The sequence below is a fragment of the Phoenix dactylifera genome, chromosome 5 (assembly GCF_009389715.1).
Source record: "Phoenix dactylifera cultivar Barhee BC4 chromosome 5, palm_55x_up_171113_PBpolish2nd_filt_p, whole genome shotgun sequence".
NCBI lineage: Eukaryota > Viridiplantae > Streptophyta > Magnoliopsida > Arecales > Arecaceae > Phoenix > Phoenix dactylifera.
The window spans coordinates 15,373,860-15,397,928 of NC_052396.1; the positions used below are offsets into that span (position 1 = coordinate 15,373,860).

Sequence of the window (24,069 nt, forward strand, 5' to 3'; positions counted from 1 at the left end):
GGATCATCAACACTTGTATTCAAACTCAATTCAGTACAGAAACCCAATTTTAACGATTAGGGATACCATTAAAACATTGCTTGCTTCCAAACACAACCTTAACATATGCCATGTCATACAACAATATACAAGTTTGAATATCTGATGTCAAGACATCCATGGTCAGGTCAGCACTGCTATATTCATTTCCTTGCTGTTTGATATATATTGGCAAGCCGCATAGAACAAAATATCCTGATGTGAAGAATCTATTGTCATCTTTGGAGACAAAATGAGCATGGATCCATGTTTAGCTCAATCAACCAAGAGGGTGAATAATTTATCAGCAGAAGCAAAATCTTCTCTACTAAGACGAATTCGAATGTGACAAATGGGATTCAGCTTCTTCATCTGAAGATTTTTAATTTCTAATACATTAATTAATCTGTACAACCACCCCCTGCACCATTACAACATAATGCTGGTGTTGAATAATTGTTAAAAACCCTCACTATCTATATTTTCATCATCTAACACTGCTTGTCGGTTGCGAGTCCAACACCATGAATCTCTCTCTCTCTAGTTAACCGAAATGAAGAATAACTTGTACCTTCAAAGCTGCAAGGCTAAATCAGGTTGCTGTGAATCAATTAACATGCCAGAAGTTGGCGATCCTGAAGACTGGAATCCAACATTGAGGTCAGGTGGAACAGAATCCGACTTTGGTTGCAGTGACACACCCTGCCATGACCCCTGGGAGAGGCCAGAATCCGGCAAGGGGTTTCTGGAACTTACTGTATTTGAATAACCTGCCATCGGTTTTACCCTCTCTGCATCCAAGTGGCTGGTGGGTGCCTGATGGATGATGCTGTTGCTGCTTCTGGAAACCATGTCAAGTGCTTGAGAATGTGTCATCTGTACATCAGAACCAAAAGACCCAGGTGTTCTTGTTTGTCTCAGCATTTTACCAAACTGCGAAGACACTTTAAACACATTATTGAAGCCATTTATTGTGGCCTGCATTCCTGGGTTCTGATGAACCTGAAAGGGTGCCTTGAACTGATTAGCATCACCACCACCAACAGCACTTAAAGCACTCAACCCATTCTCATAATTTGATCCCCTAGAAGACACGGGACCATCCATAATATCAGGGGGTCTATTAGCAGCAGCAGCTGTTGAAGCAGGTGGAAGAGTCCTGCTGAAATGGGCTTCTTCAACAGCTGAGACATTTGAGGGTGGTTCCAGCCTCTGTGGAAGTTTATCACTTCTGGATATTGTGGTGCAGGGCAAAATTTTTGGTTGACAAGAGGGATATGGAGATGATGCAGATAACAGAGGTGGTTGTGATTGTTGTGGAGCATCCCCATCTCTAACCCAACCAGGGCCAAACTTTGTCCCAGAAGGCAATGCTCTTTCAATCTTCTTGGCAGCAATGGCCCAGCCAATGGGGCCAAGATTTGCAGCAAATCGAGCCAAACTCCTTGAATATGAATACTCCATGTGAAGCCCAACCTGTTTCAAATAAAATCATGGCCACATATAATGAGTTTCACAGGAGACACCACGAGAGAAGAGTTTGCAATTTGCATTTCTTGATCGGCAAAATAAGTTTCCAGTATATAAATTGAAGCCCACAAGATATTATGAACCATGGTTTTAAATAATGGCGTTACAACTGTTATAATGGCCATTATAACAGTTTCAGCCACCCCTGTTATGTTATTGAGGTAAATAATGTGGAAAAATATAATGCCAATTATTTTCCATTACTCCTGCAATGCCCATCATAAAGGATCTTATAACATAAATAATGGCCATTAATTTTGCTTGTACTTTCTTTTAAATAACATAATATTTTTAAAAATTCCATTTTTTTGCTCAAAATTCCCTCCGAAAATGATTGTACAATCCAAGAAATAAATTATTTTATCTAATAAAAAACCAAGGAAAAGATAATGCCATTATTTTTTTGGTAATTGTCCATTATTTCCTATTATAACCCCATTATTTCCTATTATAACACCATTACAACAGCCATTATTTTAGCAATTCTTTTAATATTTAGATTTTGAAAAGTTCTTTCTTGAGACAAATAATAGCTATTATAACCATTATAACAGTCAATAATGGTTTCAGTGGGGGCCGTTAATAATGGAATATTCAAAGCTTGTTATGAACTGATTGAGAATACCATGATAGTTGAAAATTCATGAATTTCTGAACAAACCAAGACAATAAAATGTTTGGGATAGTGCAAACTTACTTGAGCAAACTGTGCTATAAATTAGGCAAATCACAGTAAACTTCTAGTACTGTTTTCACTGAAGAAAAGAGAGAAAAGATAAAGAAAAAAACTGAGATAGTCTTTAGGTACTTACTGGCACCAGTTGTTTCTTGTCTCCATCAAAGGTGGTCAGTACTGGTGGCTCGCATACAGAGGTAAATTGTTGGGGTTGCTTGTATGTGTTGCGACGATTTTCATCTATAACAGTGAGTTTCTTCCCATATTTTGTTGAAATCCCTTTAAGTGCAGAACCTTAAATATAAAAGAGGCAGCAAAAGCAATTCAAAAAATATACTTGACAGTCTTCAAAGGAGAATAAATAAGTAAAAAAGATCAAAGCAAGCAGTTACAGATTCCCCTAAAGCAAGATATTTTAAAAAAACAAAAAGTCATTGAGTGTTGCAAGATACAAATCAAAGCAGCAGAGTATATTAGAAACCTGAGTATTCTTCATTTCTCTCTGATTTTCTCTCGCCCAAACTGAACATGTCAATGTTGCGAAGACCATGGGAAGCCATCATGACAGACTTATCCACCGCTGATCCTTTTCTTGACAAATCATGTGCCATGTTAGACCAATGAATACCATCTCCCGCATTAGCAAGTGTTGCATCAGAGGAGAAATCCAAAGTAGCACGCTCAGCAGGTCTGCCAACAGGCCGTTTATTTTTGTTTGGTGGTCTCCCTCTCCTCACAACTGTCTTTGGTTCTGGTTCATTGTCATCACTTTCCTGTCTCAAGTTCTCAAAGTTCTTTTTGGCAAGCTCGTGGATGGATCGTGCCTGTACATATGAACCACTTTTTAAACAACCGAAGAAACTTACAATATATATTTTAAGATAGTAAATTAACCCGACAATATTAAACAACATGTAACAACCTTTGACAAGACTAATACCTGTCTATAGTAAATGGTATCTGGTGCATTATAGCGCATGGCATTTGAGCTGATTAAGAACACATCCTTCTGCAAAGACATATAATACAATAGGTACATGTTAAAAATTTCATGAGATCAACTAAAACAAAATGTGCTCTGGACTTCTAGGAAAATAGCTCAGAAGTGAAACTCCTGCAAGCAGATGCGTCAGTCAAATATCGTGTTCCAAATTGAAAAAAAAATGTACAACGGATTGCATACTCTCCATTATTTATTTACGCATCAATCAAGAAACTATATTAATGCAAACAATAATCCCCAGGGCCTCACAACAGTCAGGGAAGATATACGTCCACCCAACAGGTCATTTCACATAATCAAACATTGTCAGTGCAAATTTCCATAAAAAGCTTAAAGCAGTATTACTTCAAGCTACGTAATTAGATAGAGCTCATGAAAACAATCACTCATGCCTGACATATCGTAGGCTATAGATCATATAAGAGAAACTTTTCTAAAATCAAAGGCTCAAATTATTACTCTTGAACTAAACCCATAAATCTTAACTAAAGACAAAAGAAGGTTAAGTTAAAACAAAGTCATCTTTTGGGAGGCAACTTTGGATCGGTTACAAAATCTCTCTGACAACTACTAATAAAAATCAACATAAGCATGCAAAAGCTACTATATACTGATAAGCTAAACCTATATTGTAACACTTGGTAGGCAGAAATTTGTAGCTCAAATCACTCCTGAAATTCGCACCGCACTCACACCTGTTTCCTTATTCTAAAAATCTTTTGAGAGATCTGTTTTCCCACAACTACACTTGAATCAGTTCTGGTTTCAAGTAACTAGGTATAATAATGTCCTCAGAACAGAGTCTCATATAGCCAACAATAAAGGCAAATGGTGTACTTCATTTTTCCAGGTGATCATACTTGCATTATGAATTAATATGAAATTTCCTGCCGAAAGAGTATAAGACTTATGATAATGCTTCATTATCACTAGCATAAAATACATCCCTCCAAACTAACCCATACACAACAGGGAAGTGCGATCACATCTCTTCTATTACAATCAAGATTTCAAAAAAGAAAAAATGCTATTCTATAATATAAACTAATTGAATCTTGCTAATATACTTCCAATCCATGGTAACCTTGGCAATTTGTAGACATGTCTCCACCTTCTTGCCAAGTGGGTTAATGCATAAAATTCTCCAGCCTTGTATCGTAATATTTAATATTGAAACTTAAAAGTTCACAAATGACACCCTAAACTTAATAACAAATACAATACATTATTACTTCAAATTAAAAAAAAAAAGGTATAATAAAAAAATCTCAAACATATCCCCTTTAATAATCTGAATGTATAAATAAACCCCTCAATTTTGTGTATGTTTAAACAAAAAGAATCCAAAAAAATATATTGAAAAATCAAGCTCAATTGTCCTCTGCATACTTGATTTCTTCAACAATTACTCACATGAAACACGTGCCTAGAAGGCTAGAATAATACAGATTAATGTTCATGGTCATCATGCTTCAATTGATTGTTAGGTTTAAAGCAGCCTCTCACAGCAAATCATTTGCGCAAACAAGTAATACTAACTTAAATTTCTCTCATGATTTTTTTAGTATTGCAAACAAATGTCTTATCCTATAGGGGTAACCTCCAAAACTTTACCTGGAGTTTCGGTTGATATGATAAAAATGAGGCTAAAGATGGGATTCGTGCTACTAAACTTGCTGCCCAATATGGTATACAGCTTGCTATCTGAATACCAGTAATCAAGAATTGATGACGATGACAACAATTACAATGATGATAAATTTGGCACTGAGTCCCCATATTTGCTTAGTCAAATGGCTTTATTCACTAATGTAAACGCAATCCCAAGTTTCCTGAAACATATTCTGGAGAAACTACTAAACAAAGAAATACTGATCCAGGTCCCCCTGGAAAAAAAAGGGCATATGAAAAGAAAATGGAAGCTCGTTTCCTTGTAATGATAGACCCAGATGGTTCACATTTTAATCCATATTTATTTTTCACCATATTTTGATCATAAGATGAATGAATATGATATTTTCTAGACATATCTTTCGAGAATCCTGAAAATCACAACTTCAAGGCGATTAAGGGCATTTATTCCGTCATATTTCTTACAGATTATATTTCTGCCCCCGGTACAGTACATATGATATAGATTAAAAAGTGAAATTGATAAAAAAATTCAATAAAAATAGCGGATGTGTAAAAATGATATCAAAATTATATCTGGCTCGTGGAACTGCTTTAATAGAGCCTATAAGCTTACATTTAACTTAGCTGCAAAAACTTAAACTCGCGTTGGTAGGTCAACTTCTTTATCAGTTTTAAATCTATAGTGTATTTTGGCTATAATTCCTATTGTCATGCATCAAGATTTGACATATCAGTCGGTACCGTGCCGGTTCGTACCGAACCGTACCAATACTTGGTACCCTAAACCTTATTATACTAATACTCGGTACGCTGAATCTTACCATACCGACACTTGCTATGCTGAACCTTACCATACCATACCGCATACCAACACTGTAATAAGATGGTACATATACGATTTCAGGTATTAAGACAGCAAACCTTGTCCTCTATAGTTATATCTTCTAGAAGGCTTTGCAAAATTAAAATATGATACGACTCAAGCATCTCCTTTTTGTGAAACCACTGTACGTTAAGGCTTTGTCACGACGCAAAACAAAGTTTATCTTCAAAGGCAGTCAATATAAATTCAAAATAAAAAGAACCGGCATGTCAACATCTTTCCTGAATGAATCAAAAGAATCTGTAAAACAAAGAAGAGAGGAGAAAACAAATTTGAAGTTACAGTTCCCAGGTCCTATAAGTTTGATTATAATATTACAGAATCGAAACATGCACAGAGTTAGCAAGTAGGAAAGAGGTTAGAAGCATATTCCAAGGCTAATAACATGATTCAATCTATAAGAGGTGCCTGTAAAGGCAAACTAAAAAGGCTAGGCAAACAATCAAACAGTGACTCCATACAAAATGTAAGTAGCCCTTGCTTTGTTTCTTCAGACACAAAAGCATAATCAAACTATCTCTTGACATAAATCTCACAAGGAACACAAAAACTAGAGACCAGAATGTTTCAATAAAGATAGGACAGCCTCAACCAAAAACAAATCAGATCCAGTTCAAGAATAACATATGGCACGAGCTTGCACTTTGTTTATCTGATACATGTATGTATATTGGGAATTTTCTTATTTTGAAACCTATATTTCACATATCTGGCTAACTAAATCAATCCCTAAATTTCCCCTTTTCATATAGCATCATTACTTCGTGACTACCAGGGGACATGTCAGACATTAGTATATAACGCTTACATGGGTTGCATCCATCAAACAGGTCCCTCAATTTCATCTTAACCAGCAGCAGAATTCCATGACCAGCATCTCATTAAACCCCATACAATGTAACAATATTTGTTTTTTTCTGAACAATCGTTGCAAGCAAGGTATTTCTAATACTAGTAACATTTTCAATAATACTGGCTTGCTACAGAACTCTTATCATCTTGCTCTGCAACAACTAAATGATTTGGAACACTTCAAAAGTTTAATCTACTTGCCTATCTTTAATTTTCAGAATTCCTCAATCAACATCAATAACTCACCCCTGACAACATCTCCTCCAAGCAAATTTACATAAGCACACCTTTGTTTCCTGTCATTTAAAACACACAATGAAGTAGCAAAGATCTTGATTTTTAATGTAATCATCCTGTCATAAAGAGCAGCAATGAGTGTGCATATGGGCAAAGAGTTATGTTCATAACCTATAGATGTAAAATATAGCCCACTATATAATTCCAGCAATTTTTTCAACTCTCAGATTATCAACAGATTTTTTTGACAATTTTTAAACAAAAAGATAAACTTTATGATTTTTTCTTGTCATTGATATGGAATATTTCATGAACTTTAATGTTTTCTGTATATTTATTAAGAAGTTTCCAATTATTAAATCTATTTCTCAGTTCTTCAAACTTCTAATAGTTGACAATCTCCCTTTTTTCCATATACAAATTTATCCTTTTGTCAGTTTACCCCAAATCCCAAATCTGTCGCTAGTATCGTACACAGATATGAATATTTCAGGCAGTGGCAGCATGTGGTAGAATGGATAGTGGAATTCACTGCACATAGAGGCATTAAAAAGCAGAAATCCAATAATGTAAGAATTGTTCGTGAATGACATGACCAAGGTTAAAGACATATTCTAAGCTAAAAAAACTAGCTTTTGTAAAACAATACAATTCGGTGGATGGGTAAAAATATGAATGAGAATTATCTCTTCATCACTTCTATTATTCCATCTTTTAACTCAAATGTCTAATCCTCTGAAATATTGACCCATGTAACATGAAAACCCATAAAAGGGACTTAGAACCATATTTTATAAAAGGTATTAATTCTAAGTTATTAATAATATTTTTTTAGTAATCATATCTTAAGTAATAGAATACATAGTTCTGCAATCATGTTCCTAAAACGATCTTATGCCTGTTATACTACCAGTTATCCTGGTAAAGTTATTCCTGATCAACAAAAGTAGTATAAGCCAGATTTTATACCCTTAGCAGCCGGAATCTTCTATCTAGGATGCATTACCTGCTTTAGATTTTTCCTGGAATCCCAAACCAGCACCCGCTTCCTAAGTACTCTAGTGTTTCTAAAATTTCTGCTTTCTCACACTCACACCACCTCCCAATTCCAGCAACTAAGCTTTATTTCTTCACAGTATTCACAAGCAGGAGCGATCCCTCAGTACAGGACTCATGTATGTCAGTGTGATACATGCTCTTTCCTTTTCTTTCATTTATTTACAGAGAATTCCTTAAGATGATAGTAGTATTCTGAACTTACAAGAAGTTTCAGATTGAGTTTTAAAAGATAACACTATGCCAAAACATAAACTCTTGATCAAAAGTCCCCTAACTAATAATGCTCCATTTTCAGAGACAAACTTAGTAAAGTGCCGTTTACTTTTTTCAACCCAATCTTATTAGTGTATTTATTTTTTATGCTTTCGCAAATTACTTCTAATCTAATCCTAATTAAGAATTTCAAAACATGCTCCTGTATATTCACAAAACCACTGAAAACCCAATTCTCTAATTAATTGTTCATATAAAACAATTTGGCTCATTTCTATAGGAAGTGGTCTAGCTTGCTACTTTTAAAGCAGTGTAAATTTAGATGTTGAGGACATAAAGATCTTGATTTCCTTGTTATCATGCTACTGTTTCAGAATTTGATATATAGATTGTGAGCATTCCTCCATCCAAATTAAAGCCAATAGAACCTAGTCCACTAAGTCCTACTTACATTATAACATACATTTCATTGTGTTAATAAATTTAAGAGCACTCAATACACTCTTAGCATGATTTTATCCCTCCAAACAATTAAAAAAAACACTTGCATAAATAACCACAGGCAATGAAGTTGCATATATTTAATTGTTGAATTATTCATGCCCCAATCCACTTGTGACAACTTTCTACTGAAGTCAAGACATGTTCCCCGTAGCATTCCGTGGTTGTAAAACATACTACAAGTATTAAAATAGCAAGACAAACCTATTGTGTCTACATACAATCATTGCTAAACAATTCATAGATGCCACTGAGAACCAGTAAAATGTTCCTAATGGCTTTTAATTACTTTTCTTATGTTATGATACAGCTAATATTCCAATAATAAATGTTATGCTTAAATGGGTTTAATCCCAAAGAAATCAATATTTGTTCAACTTTATCATATTAGTAGTGCAATACAAGGTGATGATTCTTTGATGAAAGAATCCAATCTATCTTTCATCATACTGCAGATTTTTGTCATAATTTTTGTATTTCATATGTCAGTCAGTTTCATACTATATATCAACTTTTGATCAGGAGAGAGATAGGAAGTGAGAGAGAGAGAGAGAACATTAACTATTCATTTAACTTATCAAAGGAAAGGAGCATGGCCATGTAACATAAATTAACACGGTAGCTAAAAATCATCATGACAACAGTTTCAAGAGCAGCGAAGTGTTAAGGATTTATCCCAATTACATACTTTTATCATACATTTTTTTCTGAAATGGGAAACAATGCTGACACATACACTACTCATAAGGCCAATCCAAAGAAAATGGTTGTATATGGTTTGCACAAACATTTAATTGATGCTTTAAAGACATTGTCAACATCAATTTCTAACTATGATGAAGATAGTGCAAAGTTTGACATCAGACGATGAGCTAACTAATTGAAGGCCAAACCTAGCAAGTCTAATTGCCAACATATAGATCAGATAGTGACTGTGGTTGTTGGAAATTTTGTGTGCTTATGCTTTCTCCCCAACTGAACCAGGCTAAAAAGCTAGAAGCTTCATAAAGTTATGCAGACAACACACAGCAGTAAATCTATCCTTATCTCCATGCTCACTCTGGCATTGATGTTTCCATACTGCTTCACAAGATCAGCACCTTTTAAAACTAGATATTTTCCCCATCATTAAAAGCATGATTATTAATTCTTTCTGTCTCATGGTCATAAAGTTTTCCATGCCTATTCAAATGTACCCTGACCTAATATCACAAAGTTTTACCATGCCAGTTACCCTCTCTTATAGAAGCATCTAGCTATCAAAGCATCATTAACAATCTTTCATTATCTAACCAAAGCAAAGATTTATTTTTTCCTATAGAAATCCTTTAATTTTTTTTATACTCATTCCTATACAGCAATTTTTTATTTCTACTTTACAGGTCATATAACATAAGGCTAATATGACATAGTTTCTGCAGATTTTACCTCTTGCTTCCTCAAACATCTATCCCCGTTGTACCAAAAAAAAGCGTCTATCCCCAAATATATCCTACTACAGGAAACCAGAGATACCGTACCTTAACATGCTGCTCTCTCTGCTCTATGAAACTACCAAAAATATTAACACCTACCCAGAAGTTAAATTAACTATCCTGGTCTCTTACCCTCCATCTAAAAAATAAATCTACTTAAAATTAATCTGATGATACTAACAAACATCTGATAAAATACATACCATATAATCAATCCCAAAAGTAGTCACAAATAAGAATATTGCCTTTCAAGTAAGCCAACTAAGCATCAGAGAGTGTATTTCCTTTGGAATCACAGGACCACCTAATCCTATAGCTAATTACTGTCTTCCTATCCACCAAAAAAAAAAAAAACAAGATAAAGGCATGAAATCAGCAATTCACCGCACACATTCATTTAGTCATTGTGCTACCACCTGATAATCTCCACCAGTATATCAATTGCATTCAACATCAATGGTGATATGCAAATCAAAGACCCAGCATATAAGTTCAAATGAAAAGTATTATGATCTTCTGCTTGTCACTTACATATGCAATAGTATTGCATCAAGAAAATTTTTCAGAATGAGAGGATCTCAACCATCTAAACTAACTTGTAAAAAGAAGAGAAACAAAAACTAAACAACCATTATATTAGATGATTTAAATGGTCAACCCATCACAACTACATGAAGCCATTTTAATTAGGTAAAGTTATTACATGAAAACTACTGCAAAACAAGTAACCCAAAAATACTTTACCCCAGCCCTGGAAAAGGAAAGGAATATCATTCTGATTTTGTGCTTCTAGCATCATGCCGATGTTGCAATTTCAATGTTAACTTGTAGATGTAATATGGCATTAACACACATTTTTAAATTAGAAAAAATACAACTGTGCAGGAACACAATATGATAATGAATTAGTCCTTTTGAAACTGAGTGTTATTTTCACCAACAGTTGTCCAGCCACTGTTGGCATCTACTCATATGAGGTGATATGCTCAGTCTTCAGCTAAAAAGACGATAAAATACAGAAACTTGATAACCTAAGAATTTCACTTTCAGAAACAATTTAGAGTCTAATAATGCATTCCACAAAATCCTGGTGCTAGAATGCTGAAAAGTAAAAAAAAAAGGGGGAGATAGGAAAAAACTCTCAAGAATAGATCATGTAATGACCATGCTTTAGCTTGATTATATCTCTAGCAGGTTATATTCCCTACCTCTAAAAAAGTAGACAACTCAAGTAATTGATGTTCATGTGGCTTACATAAAATAGGAAATAAAAACAACACTTTCTGACAAGTTGCAAAGGTTCAATCATTAACTAATAAACATGCTTTACAACATACAAATGTTAAATCCATAATGTTGCACATCAGATCCTAAGTTACTAGTTAAAACTGCAGCTTGACATGAAGCTGCGAGAAGATTGGTTAAACACCAATACTATGTTAGAAAATTAGGAGCAATGTTCGCAGAACCGGTGCATACCGCCCCATACTGGGCATATCATGCCGTACCGATATTGAACAATACTCGATTTTGTTGGGTGGGGGGTGGGGCATACCAACACTATAACAATATGATCTTAGTAACAGGTCCAATACCGAGATTGCAAACTTTGACAAGGAGCCCTCTCAAATATCTAATATACTAAAGAAACATTTTAAGCAAAGCATTTTATAAGACAACAATGTTAACAAAACATTTTATAACACAATATCTAAGTTTCAATATTCAAATTGTAACTTTCCCACAATGAGAAAGTGAAATAGCTATATGCAAACATGCAGAGACATCATGGTAGTCCTTTTCAAACTGACTTGCTCAAAATGTGAAAAAGATTGAGGGAGGATATCATCAAAGCAGCTATGATACATTACTAAAGCATGATAAAATTAAAGGTGGCAATTTATGACTCAACCTTCCAACCTACCTGCAGCAACCAACCCAGTTTAAGCAGGGTCAAATTTGGTATAAATGGATCTGGGTCACAAATGGGCCAATCCGACCTAACCCGTTTATTAAATGGGTCAGGTTCAGATTTGAAGTCCTGACCCGTTTAGCCCATTTTGCCCATGTAATAGTGGGGATGGGTCACGAAACAACCCGTTTAACCGTCTTTAGAACCTCTTTAACCTATTTAAAATCTGTTTAGCCTCTTTAACCTAATTCAACCCATTTATTAAGCAAGTTGTGCACGTCGAGTCAAACTATTTGTTTAATAAAAAGGTCATGTTTGGATATGGATTTTTGACCAATTTAATAAATAGGTCAGGTTCAAATTGTTATTTGACCCAACCCACATCCAACCCCGACCCAACCAATTGCCACCCCTAGATAGAATAACAATAATAACATTCCTTTATTTTTAAGATGTTTTATAGATGTTTAGCCATATCACCTTCAGTTGTTGGTGTCAATAGTAAAAGGATAAGAAGAACTTAGCCTTCAGCAAAAATGGCTACCAAACCTACTCTCCAATGCATACCACTATAATCAAAATTCAAAAAAGTGGACCAAGAATATCCTTAGGAAAGATCTAAGGAAGTAAATGAACAAGTTATGTAAGGAATTATTACTGATAAGGAGAAAAAAGAACGTCTACCTATAGTTAAACCTGATGGTAAGCTTGAGTAAAACTATGTCTGATGTTTGGTTTATTTATAAAATAAAGAAAACATAGCTTTAGAATCATCTAGTCCTTACAAGGTGGCAAGGCATCATTAGTGTATTAAATTATTTATGCTCACAATTTGTTGCTTCTTAATATTACAAGGTAGCTACTCCACTTGAATGAGAAAATGGCAACAAAAGTCACTCGTGGAACTTTAACATCTAATCATCTATTTAAGAAAATTAGAAACGTCCCAAACTATGATACTAACAGATTATGCGCAATATAATGCACTATCATTAATATCTAGAAGGACAGGGCGGGCAAACGTATCAGACAAACCCTTTTTTTTGCAGTCACAAAAAATGCTATGCTGACCTCTACAAGAGGAGCTTAATATGGCTATAGCACCTCCAAGTGTACAATTTTACAGCCTTATGAGGTTGCACCAGACTTACTTCTGTGCCCTCATCAAGTCATACAAGTTTTACTGATGAAAAGCATAAACCACGTTACCTCGAAAATCAATTATTTGTGCAGTATAAACAAGAAAACATTCCAAATAATTTTTCAAGCATTTTCTTATGCTTTTCATGGCTAGGAAGTTACAATTGGAAAAACAAATGACATGCATAAAAAGCAATTCTATGTGCTCTCTGATACCATAATACAGCAAATTTTGATGGCAGAAAAGACATATAATGTATGGCTTGCAAAATTCTCGACCTTCAATCACATTGAAATGTTAAATAAATTTTGTCTACCTCATTTGCTAGTGTTCCTCCAGTCCATCCAGACATGTAGACTTCAAAGATCATATCATGAATATTCGGGCAAATAAGACATGGATATTTTCCAAACTGAGCAATGCGATTAAGGACACTGTCTAGAAAATAATAACTTCTCCTACGAATTATCACATAGATTAGCTGATAGGATTGCAAGAGACATTCAAAGTACAAGATTTCCTAGACTTTTGGAATTTGCATTGCACTAGAAGCATGATATGTTTCTTATCTTTTGCCCTCTTTTTTTGTCCCACAACATTATGAATTCCCGGAAAGGAAAATAAAATAGGCTCAGTTTGTCATACACCTTCATCACAGCAAAACTACCAGGTACACAATTAGTTGTATTAATGGGCATGGAAAGATCAGAACCTCTTCATTTGCAGTATGAATTAAATGATCATGAATAACAGTTAAGCACATACAGCTCAGCATAAAATGTGACTGATACTAGACATGAGAGACAACAGAGAATGCATCACTGAGTAAATATTTGAACATTATGAAAACAATCCACTAAGGTGACTTCTATGACCATGAATTAGGTTATACGACTACAAATTAGAAACTGGATGAAACAATTAGTTATTATTGCCTTACTGCACCTTCAATGCCCCCACGCCACTCCCCAAAAAGAAAAACAAAAAATATGCATTCTATTTATCACTCATCATAGATCACAGAAAATTAATGGCGCAATTTCAGAAAGAACTGCATGGTAACAGTAATGAAAAAAGAAATTTCGTGTCCAAATTGTGATCAATTATGAAAAGGAGATAAAATTAGAAATAACAACTGTCAACCAGTATCCAGAACAATTACAAGGAGCAGAGTAGCACATAAATAATCAAGTCAACAAATAGTAAAGCAGCATCACTAACATAACAGGTGATGCAGGCATATTTACCATCTCTGTATCATTAACCATAACATAAACCAACAAATGAATGTAATGCACCTCCCAACAGACGTTGGTTTCTAACATGAGAGAGAGAGAGTGAGAGGGAGAATGGGGGTGGAAGAGAACAGCAAATAATAGCATTTTCAATTCTAGGAAACTTTATCATCCATGAAGAGAACAATGAAACATCCATGCAAGTTTGCAATACTTGTACCAACCTCAAACTGTTCCAAGTTTGCATATGCTCCACTTGACAGCTTCTTGCGTACAGTTCCAAAATCCATTGGATGCTCTATGACTTCATGATAGTCCGGAAGCTGTGAATACATCAAACATTAAATATTATGCTTCAAAACAAACTCAAGCATAACCAAAGCAGCATCAGAAAAAACAGCTAAGAACGTTGAAAATGAAAAACAAGGAGAAAATACACAAGCAAAGAAAGCAACAGCTTGAACAGTTTTCAAACTGACCTCGTTCGGATCCACAGGCTCTGAGAAGACACCATAAGTATCTTTCCTAAAGATAAATCAGAATATATCATCAAAATTAATGAATACAGCAAAACAAAACAGCACTAAACACAGAAATCATAAAAAAGGGCACCACGAGAGAGATTCCAAAAAGAAAACAAAGAACGCACTTCTGGAGCCTATCGAGGATGAACACCAACAACTTTTTGTCTGGCAAAGGTGTTGTGGGCCCGGAATCTGATGGCTCCCCTGTTCGTAACATAAATGTTAGATAATTCTACGCACTAAATAGTCCGGATCTTCTTTCTCCCGCGACTTCTCGAAATAAATGCATGAGCACCAAACCTTGAAGAGAATCCATCGCTTTCGAGGAATTGTGCCTTTCTGCCTAAAATAAGAAAATCATTTCCAAAAACAGTCAGGAAAAAATCCAAGCCGTAAAAAGAAAAACACCAAGGAAGAAGCGAAAAAAATAAAGGAAAGCAAACAGATCTACCTCATGATAAATGTTGTGAATAAGAACAAAATGGAAGAAAGAGGACAAAGATTAACTTTTCTCAAAAAAGCAGTCAGATTATTTTTCAAAGATAAAATCCGTCTTCCAAAGACCCAGCCCCCCATCCACATCCACTTAGAAAACTAAAAAGAAAAAAAAAAGACTCAAAATTTCAACAGCAGAGATACTTCGGCTTTCAAGAAATGATTGACAAGTTGACCTAGTCAAATCTCAAAACTTTCTCAGTTTGGATATCCACGAGAAAAAATTTAACTAAAGAACGGAATCCGAGAAAAAAATCCAACCGACATCGACGCATAGATTCGCGATCCGTAGACGAAACCGTACAAAACCCCCAGTTTTTAAATCCCGCAAAACATCCTCGAATCAAGAAGCCCCGGCGCCCGATCCCGTAGAGCACCGGATCTCCGCGTCCCCACTCCAAATTCAAAGGAAAGAGAGGGAATGCAATAAAAAAATAATACAGTAACCGTGTCAAACTAAGAAGCCGGGAGTGACTACCTTGTCTCGATCCCCATGGCTGCCGACGGCGTCGATGTTCCTCTTCCGGCGGGCGGCGCCCCCAGCATCGTCGTCGGAATCGGAGCCGGAATTGGAATTCGGGGAGAGACCAGGGGGGAGGCGGAGAACGAGCTTGAGCTTCTTCTCCCTCCGCTTCCCGCCGGAGCTCTCCGCCTCCTCCTCGTCGTCCTCATCCGCCGCCGCCTCTGCCGCCTCGGGATGTGTGTTCCGGCGGGTGATCCGGCGGGTGGAGGAGGAGGAAGGGAAGCGGAGGTAGGGATTGGTGCTAGGGTTAGGGTTAGGGTTCCGGTTGCCAGATTTCTCCTTCTCCTGCTGTTGTTTTTGGAGGCGGAGGCTGCGCTTCTGGAGATCGAGGAGGGAGGGGCGGCCCTTCTTCTTCCTCTTCTTCTCCGCTACTGGCTTGTTGCTGCTGCCCATTGCGCGGCCCCCCGCCCTTCCCCCCCTTTCTCTCTCCCCTTCTCTCTCTCTAGAAACCGGGGCGTTTTTTTGGAATTATTAATATTTTTTCTCTATTTCGGCCGAGGGCGTTTTGGAGCGACGCCGCACGTGATCGGCGAGTGGGCACGTGACTGGCCTGGTGGGCCCCGGCACGCTTGCTGACCGGGCGAAACGAACTGTTAGTCCGCTCTCCGTCTTCCTAGCACCCACAATCTCACCCTTTTGTGGGGCCCGTGACTTAGTGAGTGGGTGTGTGACGGGAATTGGTGCTTTGATAAGTTCACAATTAATGAGCGCTCCTGGTTCTTGTGGGAGGAGGCTTTGAATTAATGGGCGAATTAATGCGGCCGGATGGCGAAGGAATCTTAATGGCCTTGCTTGTCCTTTGTGAATGGAGACACCTAGAAAGCCTTTGAAGATTAAATAGTAGGAGATCATTAAAGTATAGAGAATTAGGTGCCAAGTGATAAAAAAGGTGGTGCCATTAGACCTGATTCTTATTTCACTTGGGTGGTCCAAGAGCTGGCTTCCCATGGGAGCCAAAGGTCAGACCTAAGCAAAGCACACTTTGGATTCTCTTTTTTTTGTTTTGTTAGGAAAAAAAAGGTAGTAGATTTCATAACCTATAAAGATTGAAAGCAAATTAAGCAAGACATATTTGTAGGTTGCAAATGAAATAATTTTAATAATATTATAGTATATTTATATTTATATATTGTCTGTGTGTTGTGATTAAGAGAGATAACAAAAATATGTCTTAGCAAATTAGATCATTTTTAAGTGGTTATCCAATTAGCCACCAACTCCAATTACTATGGCAATCAAGAAAAAGGCCATCAATTAAAATATTTTCTAACTCCTAGGTGCTATGTTCATCCATCTTATATCACGCAAAATACTATAAAAATTGGATCAATTGGTTCTTCTAGCTTGCATTTTCTAAGAACTTTTCCAAACCTCACTCAGATTACGGTATTGGAGCTATAAAAAAAAAAGTGCTTGAAAATTGTTTTTTTTTCATAGAATTTAAATTAAGTAGTGTTTGATTGATAAGGACCTTGCTTAAATAGACACCCAATTTATGAATTCTAGAAAATTTTTAGCTCAATCTTATAGCAACATCCAAATAGGTCTCATTCCATTCATCCAAGCAACCACATTTGGCGAGGGTATTGTCTCTTCGCCATTCACCATTGAGCTTATGGCACCACACCTCACTTCAATTAGATGGTAAGTTTTAAATCTTCCATCTGGAGATTTTCCAGTTCCATGACACTTGAGCCCGTACAAGTTACAGTCAGTTACATTTCTCTATTATTAATTGGATGTCTACTCATTAAAAACGAAGTGCTGGATGGCTTTTCCAATGTTGCCATCTCTGGAATGTATTAATGACGCCATAACTAATGAAATGGAACTTGGAAACACTTAGATTTCTGATCATAACCAGCAAAATGGAAATGGGAACCGAGTCTTGCTCTACAGTTATAGGTACTGCTGCTATGCTGCTTGAGATCTTGTTCTTGTGGTACGCCTCCTTAATTGCCCCATTTATGAATCTGCCATTGCATGCGAAACGCGTTCCATTGTTATGTGCTTCCTTTCTATCTCATGAAGCATTTTGAATTTCTTTTGACTGCGCTCACCATGCGCAATTCAAAAGGCACTTCGCCACCAAAGACGGTAGCACAGTTCAAACGGGGCTAAAATTTTATTGAAGTGGTCCAGATTCAAAATATATGTACATTGATTAAATGCGGACACCGAATTTTTCTATCTAGTTTGTTCGGTGGAATCATCATCTGATCTACCGGTACTTAAATGATAGTGGTGTGACGTACTCACACGTGGAAGAGGCTGCCACGTTGGTGGAGCTCCTCCGTAGGTGAAGAGAATATGAGTAAAACTTGTTGCTCGTATCGAATATTCTCCAGCAGGAAGGGAGCCCAGTAAGAGTTGCTGTGCAGGTAAGGTTCTCCTTACCTTCCTATTTCTTTTTCCACTTCAAATAATTTTGTTAATGAAAAACACTTGATTTTATGGGAAATGTTCTTCAGATTGAACTAAGCATTTTGTGCAATTGGTTGCTTTCTTTATATCGTCCATGCAGCATTTAAGCCATTCAGTAGGGTTCGGGTTGTATCTTTCGCACCAAAGAGTAACTATCTTTTGCTCGAGCTATCATTAAATTTCTAATGTCAAATGATGAATCTTAGCTGTAACTTTTTTTCTTGCCCCTTAATTTGACCAATCATCAGAGAGGAAAAATTTATCTGGGCTTTGTTTGGCAAGATCCCGTGAGAACTGGTGGGATGGGCTAGAGAGAGAGGACGCAGTGGGAGTAGGAGAGAGAGGGGAGGTGTTTTTCTAAAATTCTGCAGGAACCAACCAATAACAATGGAACTGCACGAGGACTTGTGCAATTGCACCAGAGTCCTTTGCTAATCAAATCCTCCGCTTGATGCTGTAACTCCTTGTGTTCTTTAGGATTCATTCCATAAATTTGTTTGTTTAGACTTTAGAAGAGCATTAATTACCTGGAACAAAAATAAAATAAAGCAAGATATTCCATTCAGGTTGGCAACTTAGATAATGACTCCTCAAGGACGTATGAGTGGTATTGAGTTCTATTTTATTTTGCTCCATTATCAACAAAATATATGTCAAAACTCATGCAGGCTAACTTCATTATCAACAAAATATATGTCAAAACTCATGCAGGCATACATTTACTGTCACGTCGGCTATGCACCATATAGAATTTGAGTACATATACAAAGCCAAAAAAATCCAAGCAATATCTTTTAGTTAGACTTTCAAATCATATCCTAGATTGTTATAAAAGATATTGTGTCAATCTAACCTATGACACATATAAATTCAAAGGTACCATATGAGGTTGACTACAAGCTGATCATAGTATTTTTGATAGGACTGGATTGGATTGCAATCCTTAGCATGGTAAGAATGTATGGGATAAGGAATTTAAATAATTATTCCGATGAATATTTTAAATTAGATTTTGGATTGTGAAGTTAATTACAATAGGTGGGGAATGGTTTATCAATTTTTTTTTAAATAATATTTTCTTTGCTAGAATAGGTATTTCATGCATCACAAGTAGAATATACCCAATAGAATCGGCAGATAACAGGTTCCGAAGTGCTTCGGGCAACTCTCCCTCTTCCGCCCATAGGGTGCCTTCTGAGTGGCTCGCTACATATGCAGCCACCCAATCCACCACCCCATTGACCTCACGGAATACATGCATAGCCTGAAACGTCACTCCCTCTCTCCCTATCACTCAAACATCTCGGAGCAGATGTTGAACCCCTCCATCACTGCTCGGGCGCCCTTAGACCTAGCTGATTACAATGGCTGAATCACCCTCTAATAGAATTGAAGTAGTCTGAAGCACCTACCGCCGCATAATGCAAGCCCACCAATTTACCCGCAACTCTGTTCCAAGAACCGAGATGTTGAAGATCTGATAGCCCCCCGCTGCCACCACCCTAGAAGTCAGGCTCCTGATGATAAATCCGGCCCCTCCTCTCCTATCTCTATCTAAGACAGATCCATCAAAATTGATCTTGAGGAAACTCAGAGGTAGAGGTTCTTAGGTAAAGAATACCTTGTGAAGAGCTGCCGAAGTAAAATGGGGGCCCTAGATGTCCCGAGCTATCAAAGGTCCATGATCTAAGCCTGCATGAATGATCTTTGCCGCCTATGCCCGAGCACGCTCTATCACCAACCACGGGGACGGACTGTGCTCGCCAAAGACCCAAGCGTTCCTGGCCAGCCATACCTGATAGGTTGTACAAGACACCCTAATAGCTACTCGGGGCATTTGAGGGATACCAGACCATCGACGAACAGCCTCAAGAAAAGAGTCCCTCCGGCTCCAAGCATCCGCGGCACCCTAGACAAAATCCAAGCTCCACTCGCCCACACACACCGGAATAGCACATGGTCCACCGACCCATCCACCCCACAATCCAAGCACTGGGAAATATGCTCACTCCTCGTCTACTCAACACTGAGCTTATCAGCAAACACTCTTAGGCCACTTCCAGAGGAACAAAGCAACCCTTTGGTGTAGCCCAAACCCCCATACCCAGCCACAATCCGGGCCCGGCTCCGACTCCCACTGGAGAACCCAAAAAACATCACCAACCCTGTCACTAGCTTTGCAAGTAGTGCTCCAAACTGACATCTAGCTCTGCAGAACCTAGAACCGGGAGCGATCGAACCCGCTCTGCTAAATGCCCCCCAAATAATTGGCCCAGTCTAACGCCGTCCCACTCTGCCTCCTCCGACCTAAGAAGGTCACACACTTGGAGCCCAGCCTCCACCTCATCACTGATCATCGTCGCCCATAGTCTCAGTGGAAGTGCACCCACCCACGGGTCCTGCATCACATCGATGCTCCGACCGTCGCCTTAGACCCTGGGCCTTTAGTTAATTTGCAGTTGGGAAGTTGTCGTTCGTTTTACCATATGCTGCCCTCATGGGTTGGAACTTGGGTCAACGCACCTCCCATAGCTTGCTTCTCAGCCGTGCGGGGCAGAGGCGGCGAGGGCATCTCACTCCATGTACCTCATGGCCTTATTTTAGCCATTTTTTATCACTTTCACTTTTTCTATTTTTATAAATAATAAGATATAATTTTTATTTCTTTTTTATTTTAAAAAATATAAATATATTTGATATAGTTAATTATTTTTTAAAAATTAAATATGATAATGATGGTGGAAATGATGATAGTTGCAGGAAAAGCTGAAAGTTCTGTTAGTGGTAGATTTAACGATGGTATGTTGGAGGTGATAACGATGATAGCAATGGTATAGTGGAGACGATGATAATATTGATAGCGGCAGTGATAATGGTGGTCGCAACAAGGGCATCAATGATATGACAGGGGTGATGATGGCGGTAAAGATATTAGTAGAAGCAACAACAATACTGATAGTAGTGGCAATGATATTGGTGGTGGCGGAGATGCCAGCTATATGGTGAATGCGGTGATGATGGCATTGATAGTAGTAGTGAGGATGGTAGTGGCGGTGGCAATAATAAAGACAGTGAGTAATGGTGGTAAAAGAGTATGAATTTCTTATTTCTAAAAATATAAAAAGCAAGAATTTCTTATTTTTAATTTTTTAGAAATAATAAAAGTAATATTTAAAAATAAAAAATAAAAATAATAGTACAAAATATATTGTTTTGTCTCAATTTCTATAATTTTATTTTTAAAAAAAGTAAAAAATAAAAAATAAAACCAAATAGATTCTAAAATCTCTTAAAAAGCAAAAGCTATGAATGAGTTGTGTTTTTCATTTTGACAAGAAATCATATTTCATTTATCCTTACTGTGTCTCCTCCACCGTTGGCATCGCCATTGTTGCAACCATCATCATCCATGATTGCCGCCACTACCACAATAATTACAGCCACCACCATCATCATTCTTTCAACCACCACCACCACTATTGTTCTTACCTCTATTACTATCATCATCACTATTATTGCTGCTACCACTACAAGCACTGTAGCTACCGCCACCATAGTTGCTACCATCATTACCATCATCATCTGTAATTTATATTTTTATTTTCAAAATAATTAATATAATATATATTTATATTTTTAAAATAATTAACTATGCCAAATATATTTATATTTTATTTAAAAATATAAAATTATAACTTTTAAATTTTGAAAATAGAAAATCGACAGTGACGTAAGTGGGTGAACAAACAGCATGAGTCAATTGAGCTACCAATATGTAAAATAATGGAATCGTCCCTAGGTCGCTTATGTGGGAACTACTTGGAGGGAATTACGTGGCAAGAGGTTTAGCTGTTATAGACTATAGGCAGTCAAATCCTTTCATTTAGGCCTTTATATGACATTTGGCATATAACATTTAGGCCTTTCATACGAAGACGGGGTAAAAATGGATCGGATAATATTCATCTAGATCTATTTTTGTAACCGAATCTATTCATATATGGATAAAAATTTAAGTATCCAACTAATATCCGTATGTGTATCCATATCCATAAAAAAAAAAGATATGAATATGGATAAACAACTATCCGATCCATATCCAAATATCCGATTCCATTTGTAATCCTATTTAATTTTATATAGTACTGATAAACTTTTAAGAAAAATAAATGATCATATTAACATGCTATTAACTTGATTTATCATCCACTTAGTAATATCTTTGATTTCATAATCATAAAGTTTAATTATTCAATTTATATCCATATTTAGATCCATACTTTGGTATCTAATTTGTATCAGTATCCATTTAAATAAATATGAATATGAACTTTTGCATCCAACTAACATCCACATCCATATCAATATTCGCCAAATAAAATAAATATAGATATAGATATGCTAGTATCCGATTCGTATCCGATCTGATTTCAGCCTTAATGTAGAGTGAGTCATATGGTAAGAGTTTTCTTAATCCAATCTCCCAACATGTGACATGCAATAGAAATGGTAGCATCAAATACTATCAAGTAAATTGCAACCAACTACAAGTATTTGAGAACATGCTTCTTTAATGAAAAACATATAGTTTTTTTGTTTTTTGCATGCATACTCCTATACATACCTAAAATTGCATGTAAACATTTTCAATTTTACTATTTTTATATATATATGCCCTTATAAATTACTTTATTTGCAAATATATCCTCATAAATATTTAAATTTGTGTATATACCTTTATAAGTTTACTACCTGCGTGCAAATCTTATAAATTTTTTTCAATACATGTATACCCTATAAATTATTTTTTTTGTATGCATATCCTTAATAAAAATGGATGTGTAAAAAGAAATAATTTATAATGATGTACATGCAAATAGTAAATTTGTAAAGGTATATACATAAAAAGAAATAATTTACAAGATAATGCACACAAATAGTAAATTTGTAAGTGTATACATATAATTTCAAATATCTAAAAATCTATAAATATAAAAAAATAATTATAAGGATAAGCACAAAAAAGTAAATTTGTAGGATTTATATGTAATTTTAAAAATTTATAAGGGCATATATGCAAAAAAAAGTCTAAATAAATAAGTAGCGACTTTGTTAAATTTCAATACCGATCTCCACATTCCATATCCTACTCTGTTATTTAACCGTATGAGGCATTTGGAGATTGATGCAATACATAGGGTTACGTAAGTATTAGTTAGGATCCGAGCTAGCATTCCTATAGGACTCATTTGATAAAATGTAGAAAAAAATTTCCTCACTTGAATGTTTTTTCTAAGAGGATAATTTCTAGAAATATGATGCTTGAAAAAATGGTTCTAGCATGTTTGGTTGATCATGAAAAAGTAGCACATCCTAGAATGGCTTATATTTAGTTGACTTGAGCATCTACTTTTCTAGAAAAATTGTATAAAATACTTATTATATCCTTAATAAAGGAAAAGACCTTATCCAAGAATTTTGATGGCTTAAAGGTATTTTTGAAAAAAAAAAGGAACTTCAATTTCCAACCGGTTCCATGTCTCCCATGGATTTTTCTTTCACATGAGTTTTTCTTTCCAATGAAACATGGAATTGCTACTTTTTTCTCTTTTCTTTAAAAAAAAAATTCAATAAATAAAAGGTATTTTTTTGTTTTTTCATTGACTATATTTTTTTTTCTTTCTTTTCCCGCAAACCAAATGAGTCCGCAATCTGAGACCACTTTAACAAGGG

At 36.2% G+C, this 24,069-nt stretch overlaps 1 protein-coding gene across 1 annotated transcript; it reads right to left on the reverse strand.

The window, feature by feature from the left end:
* Window positions 1-222: 222 nt before the first annotated feature.
* Window positions 223-16,369, reverse strand: LOC103723982. The gene is made up of 9 exons (XM_008815093.3): window positions 15,868-16,369; window positions 15,195-15,237; window positions 15,020-15,098; window positions 14,850-14,895; window positions 14,595-14,693; window positions 3,165-3,233; window positions 2,706-3,048; window positions 2,361-2,518; window positions 223-1,494 (listed from the first exon to the last, which is right to left on the reverse strand). The coding sequence occupies exons 1-9, from the start codon at window positions 16,303-16,305 to the stop codon at window positions 592-594; spliced, it is 2,178 nt and encodes a 725-aa protein (XP_008813315.2). The 5' UTR covers window positions 16,306-16,369; the 3' UTR covers window positions 223-591.
* Window positions 16,370-24,069: the final 7,700 nt, after the last annotated feature.

Coding starts and splice junctions, on each gene's coding strand:
- LOC103723982 (XM_008815093.3), bottom strand. CDS start 16,305: ATGGGCAGCAGCAACAAGCCAGTAGCGGAGAAGAAGAGGAAGAAGAAG. Junction 3,049..3,164: donor ATACCATTTACTATAGACAG/GTATTAGTCTTG, acceptor TCATATGTACAG/GCACGATCCATCCACGAGCT. Junction 1,495..2,360: donor ACAAGAAACAACTGGTGCCA/GTAAGTACCTAA, acceptor TATTTGAAACAG/GTTGGGCTTCACATGGAGTA.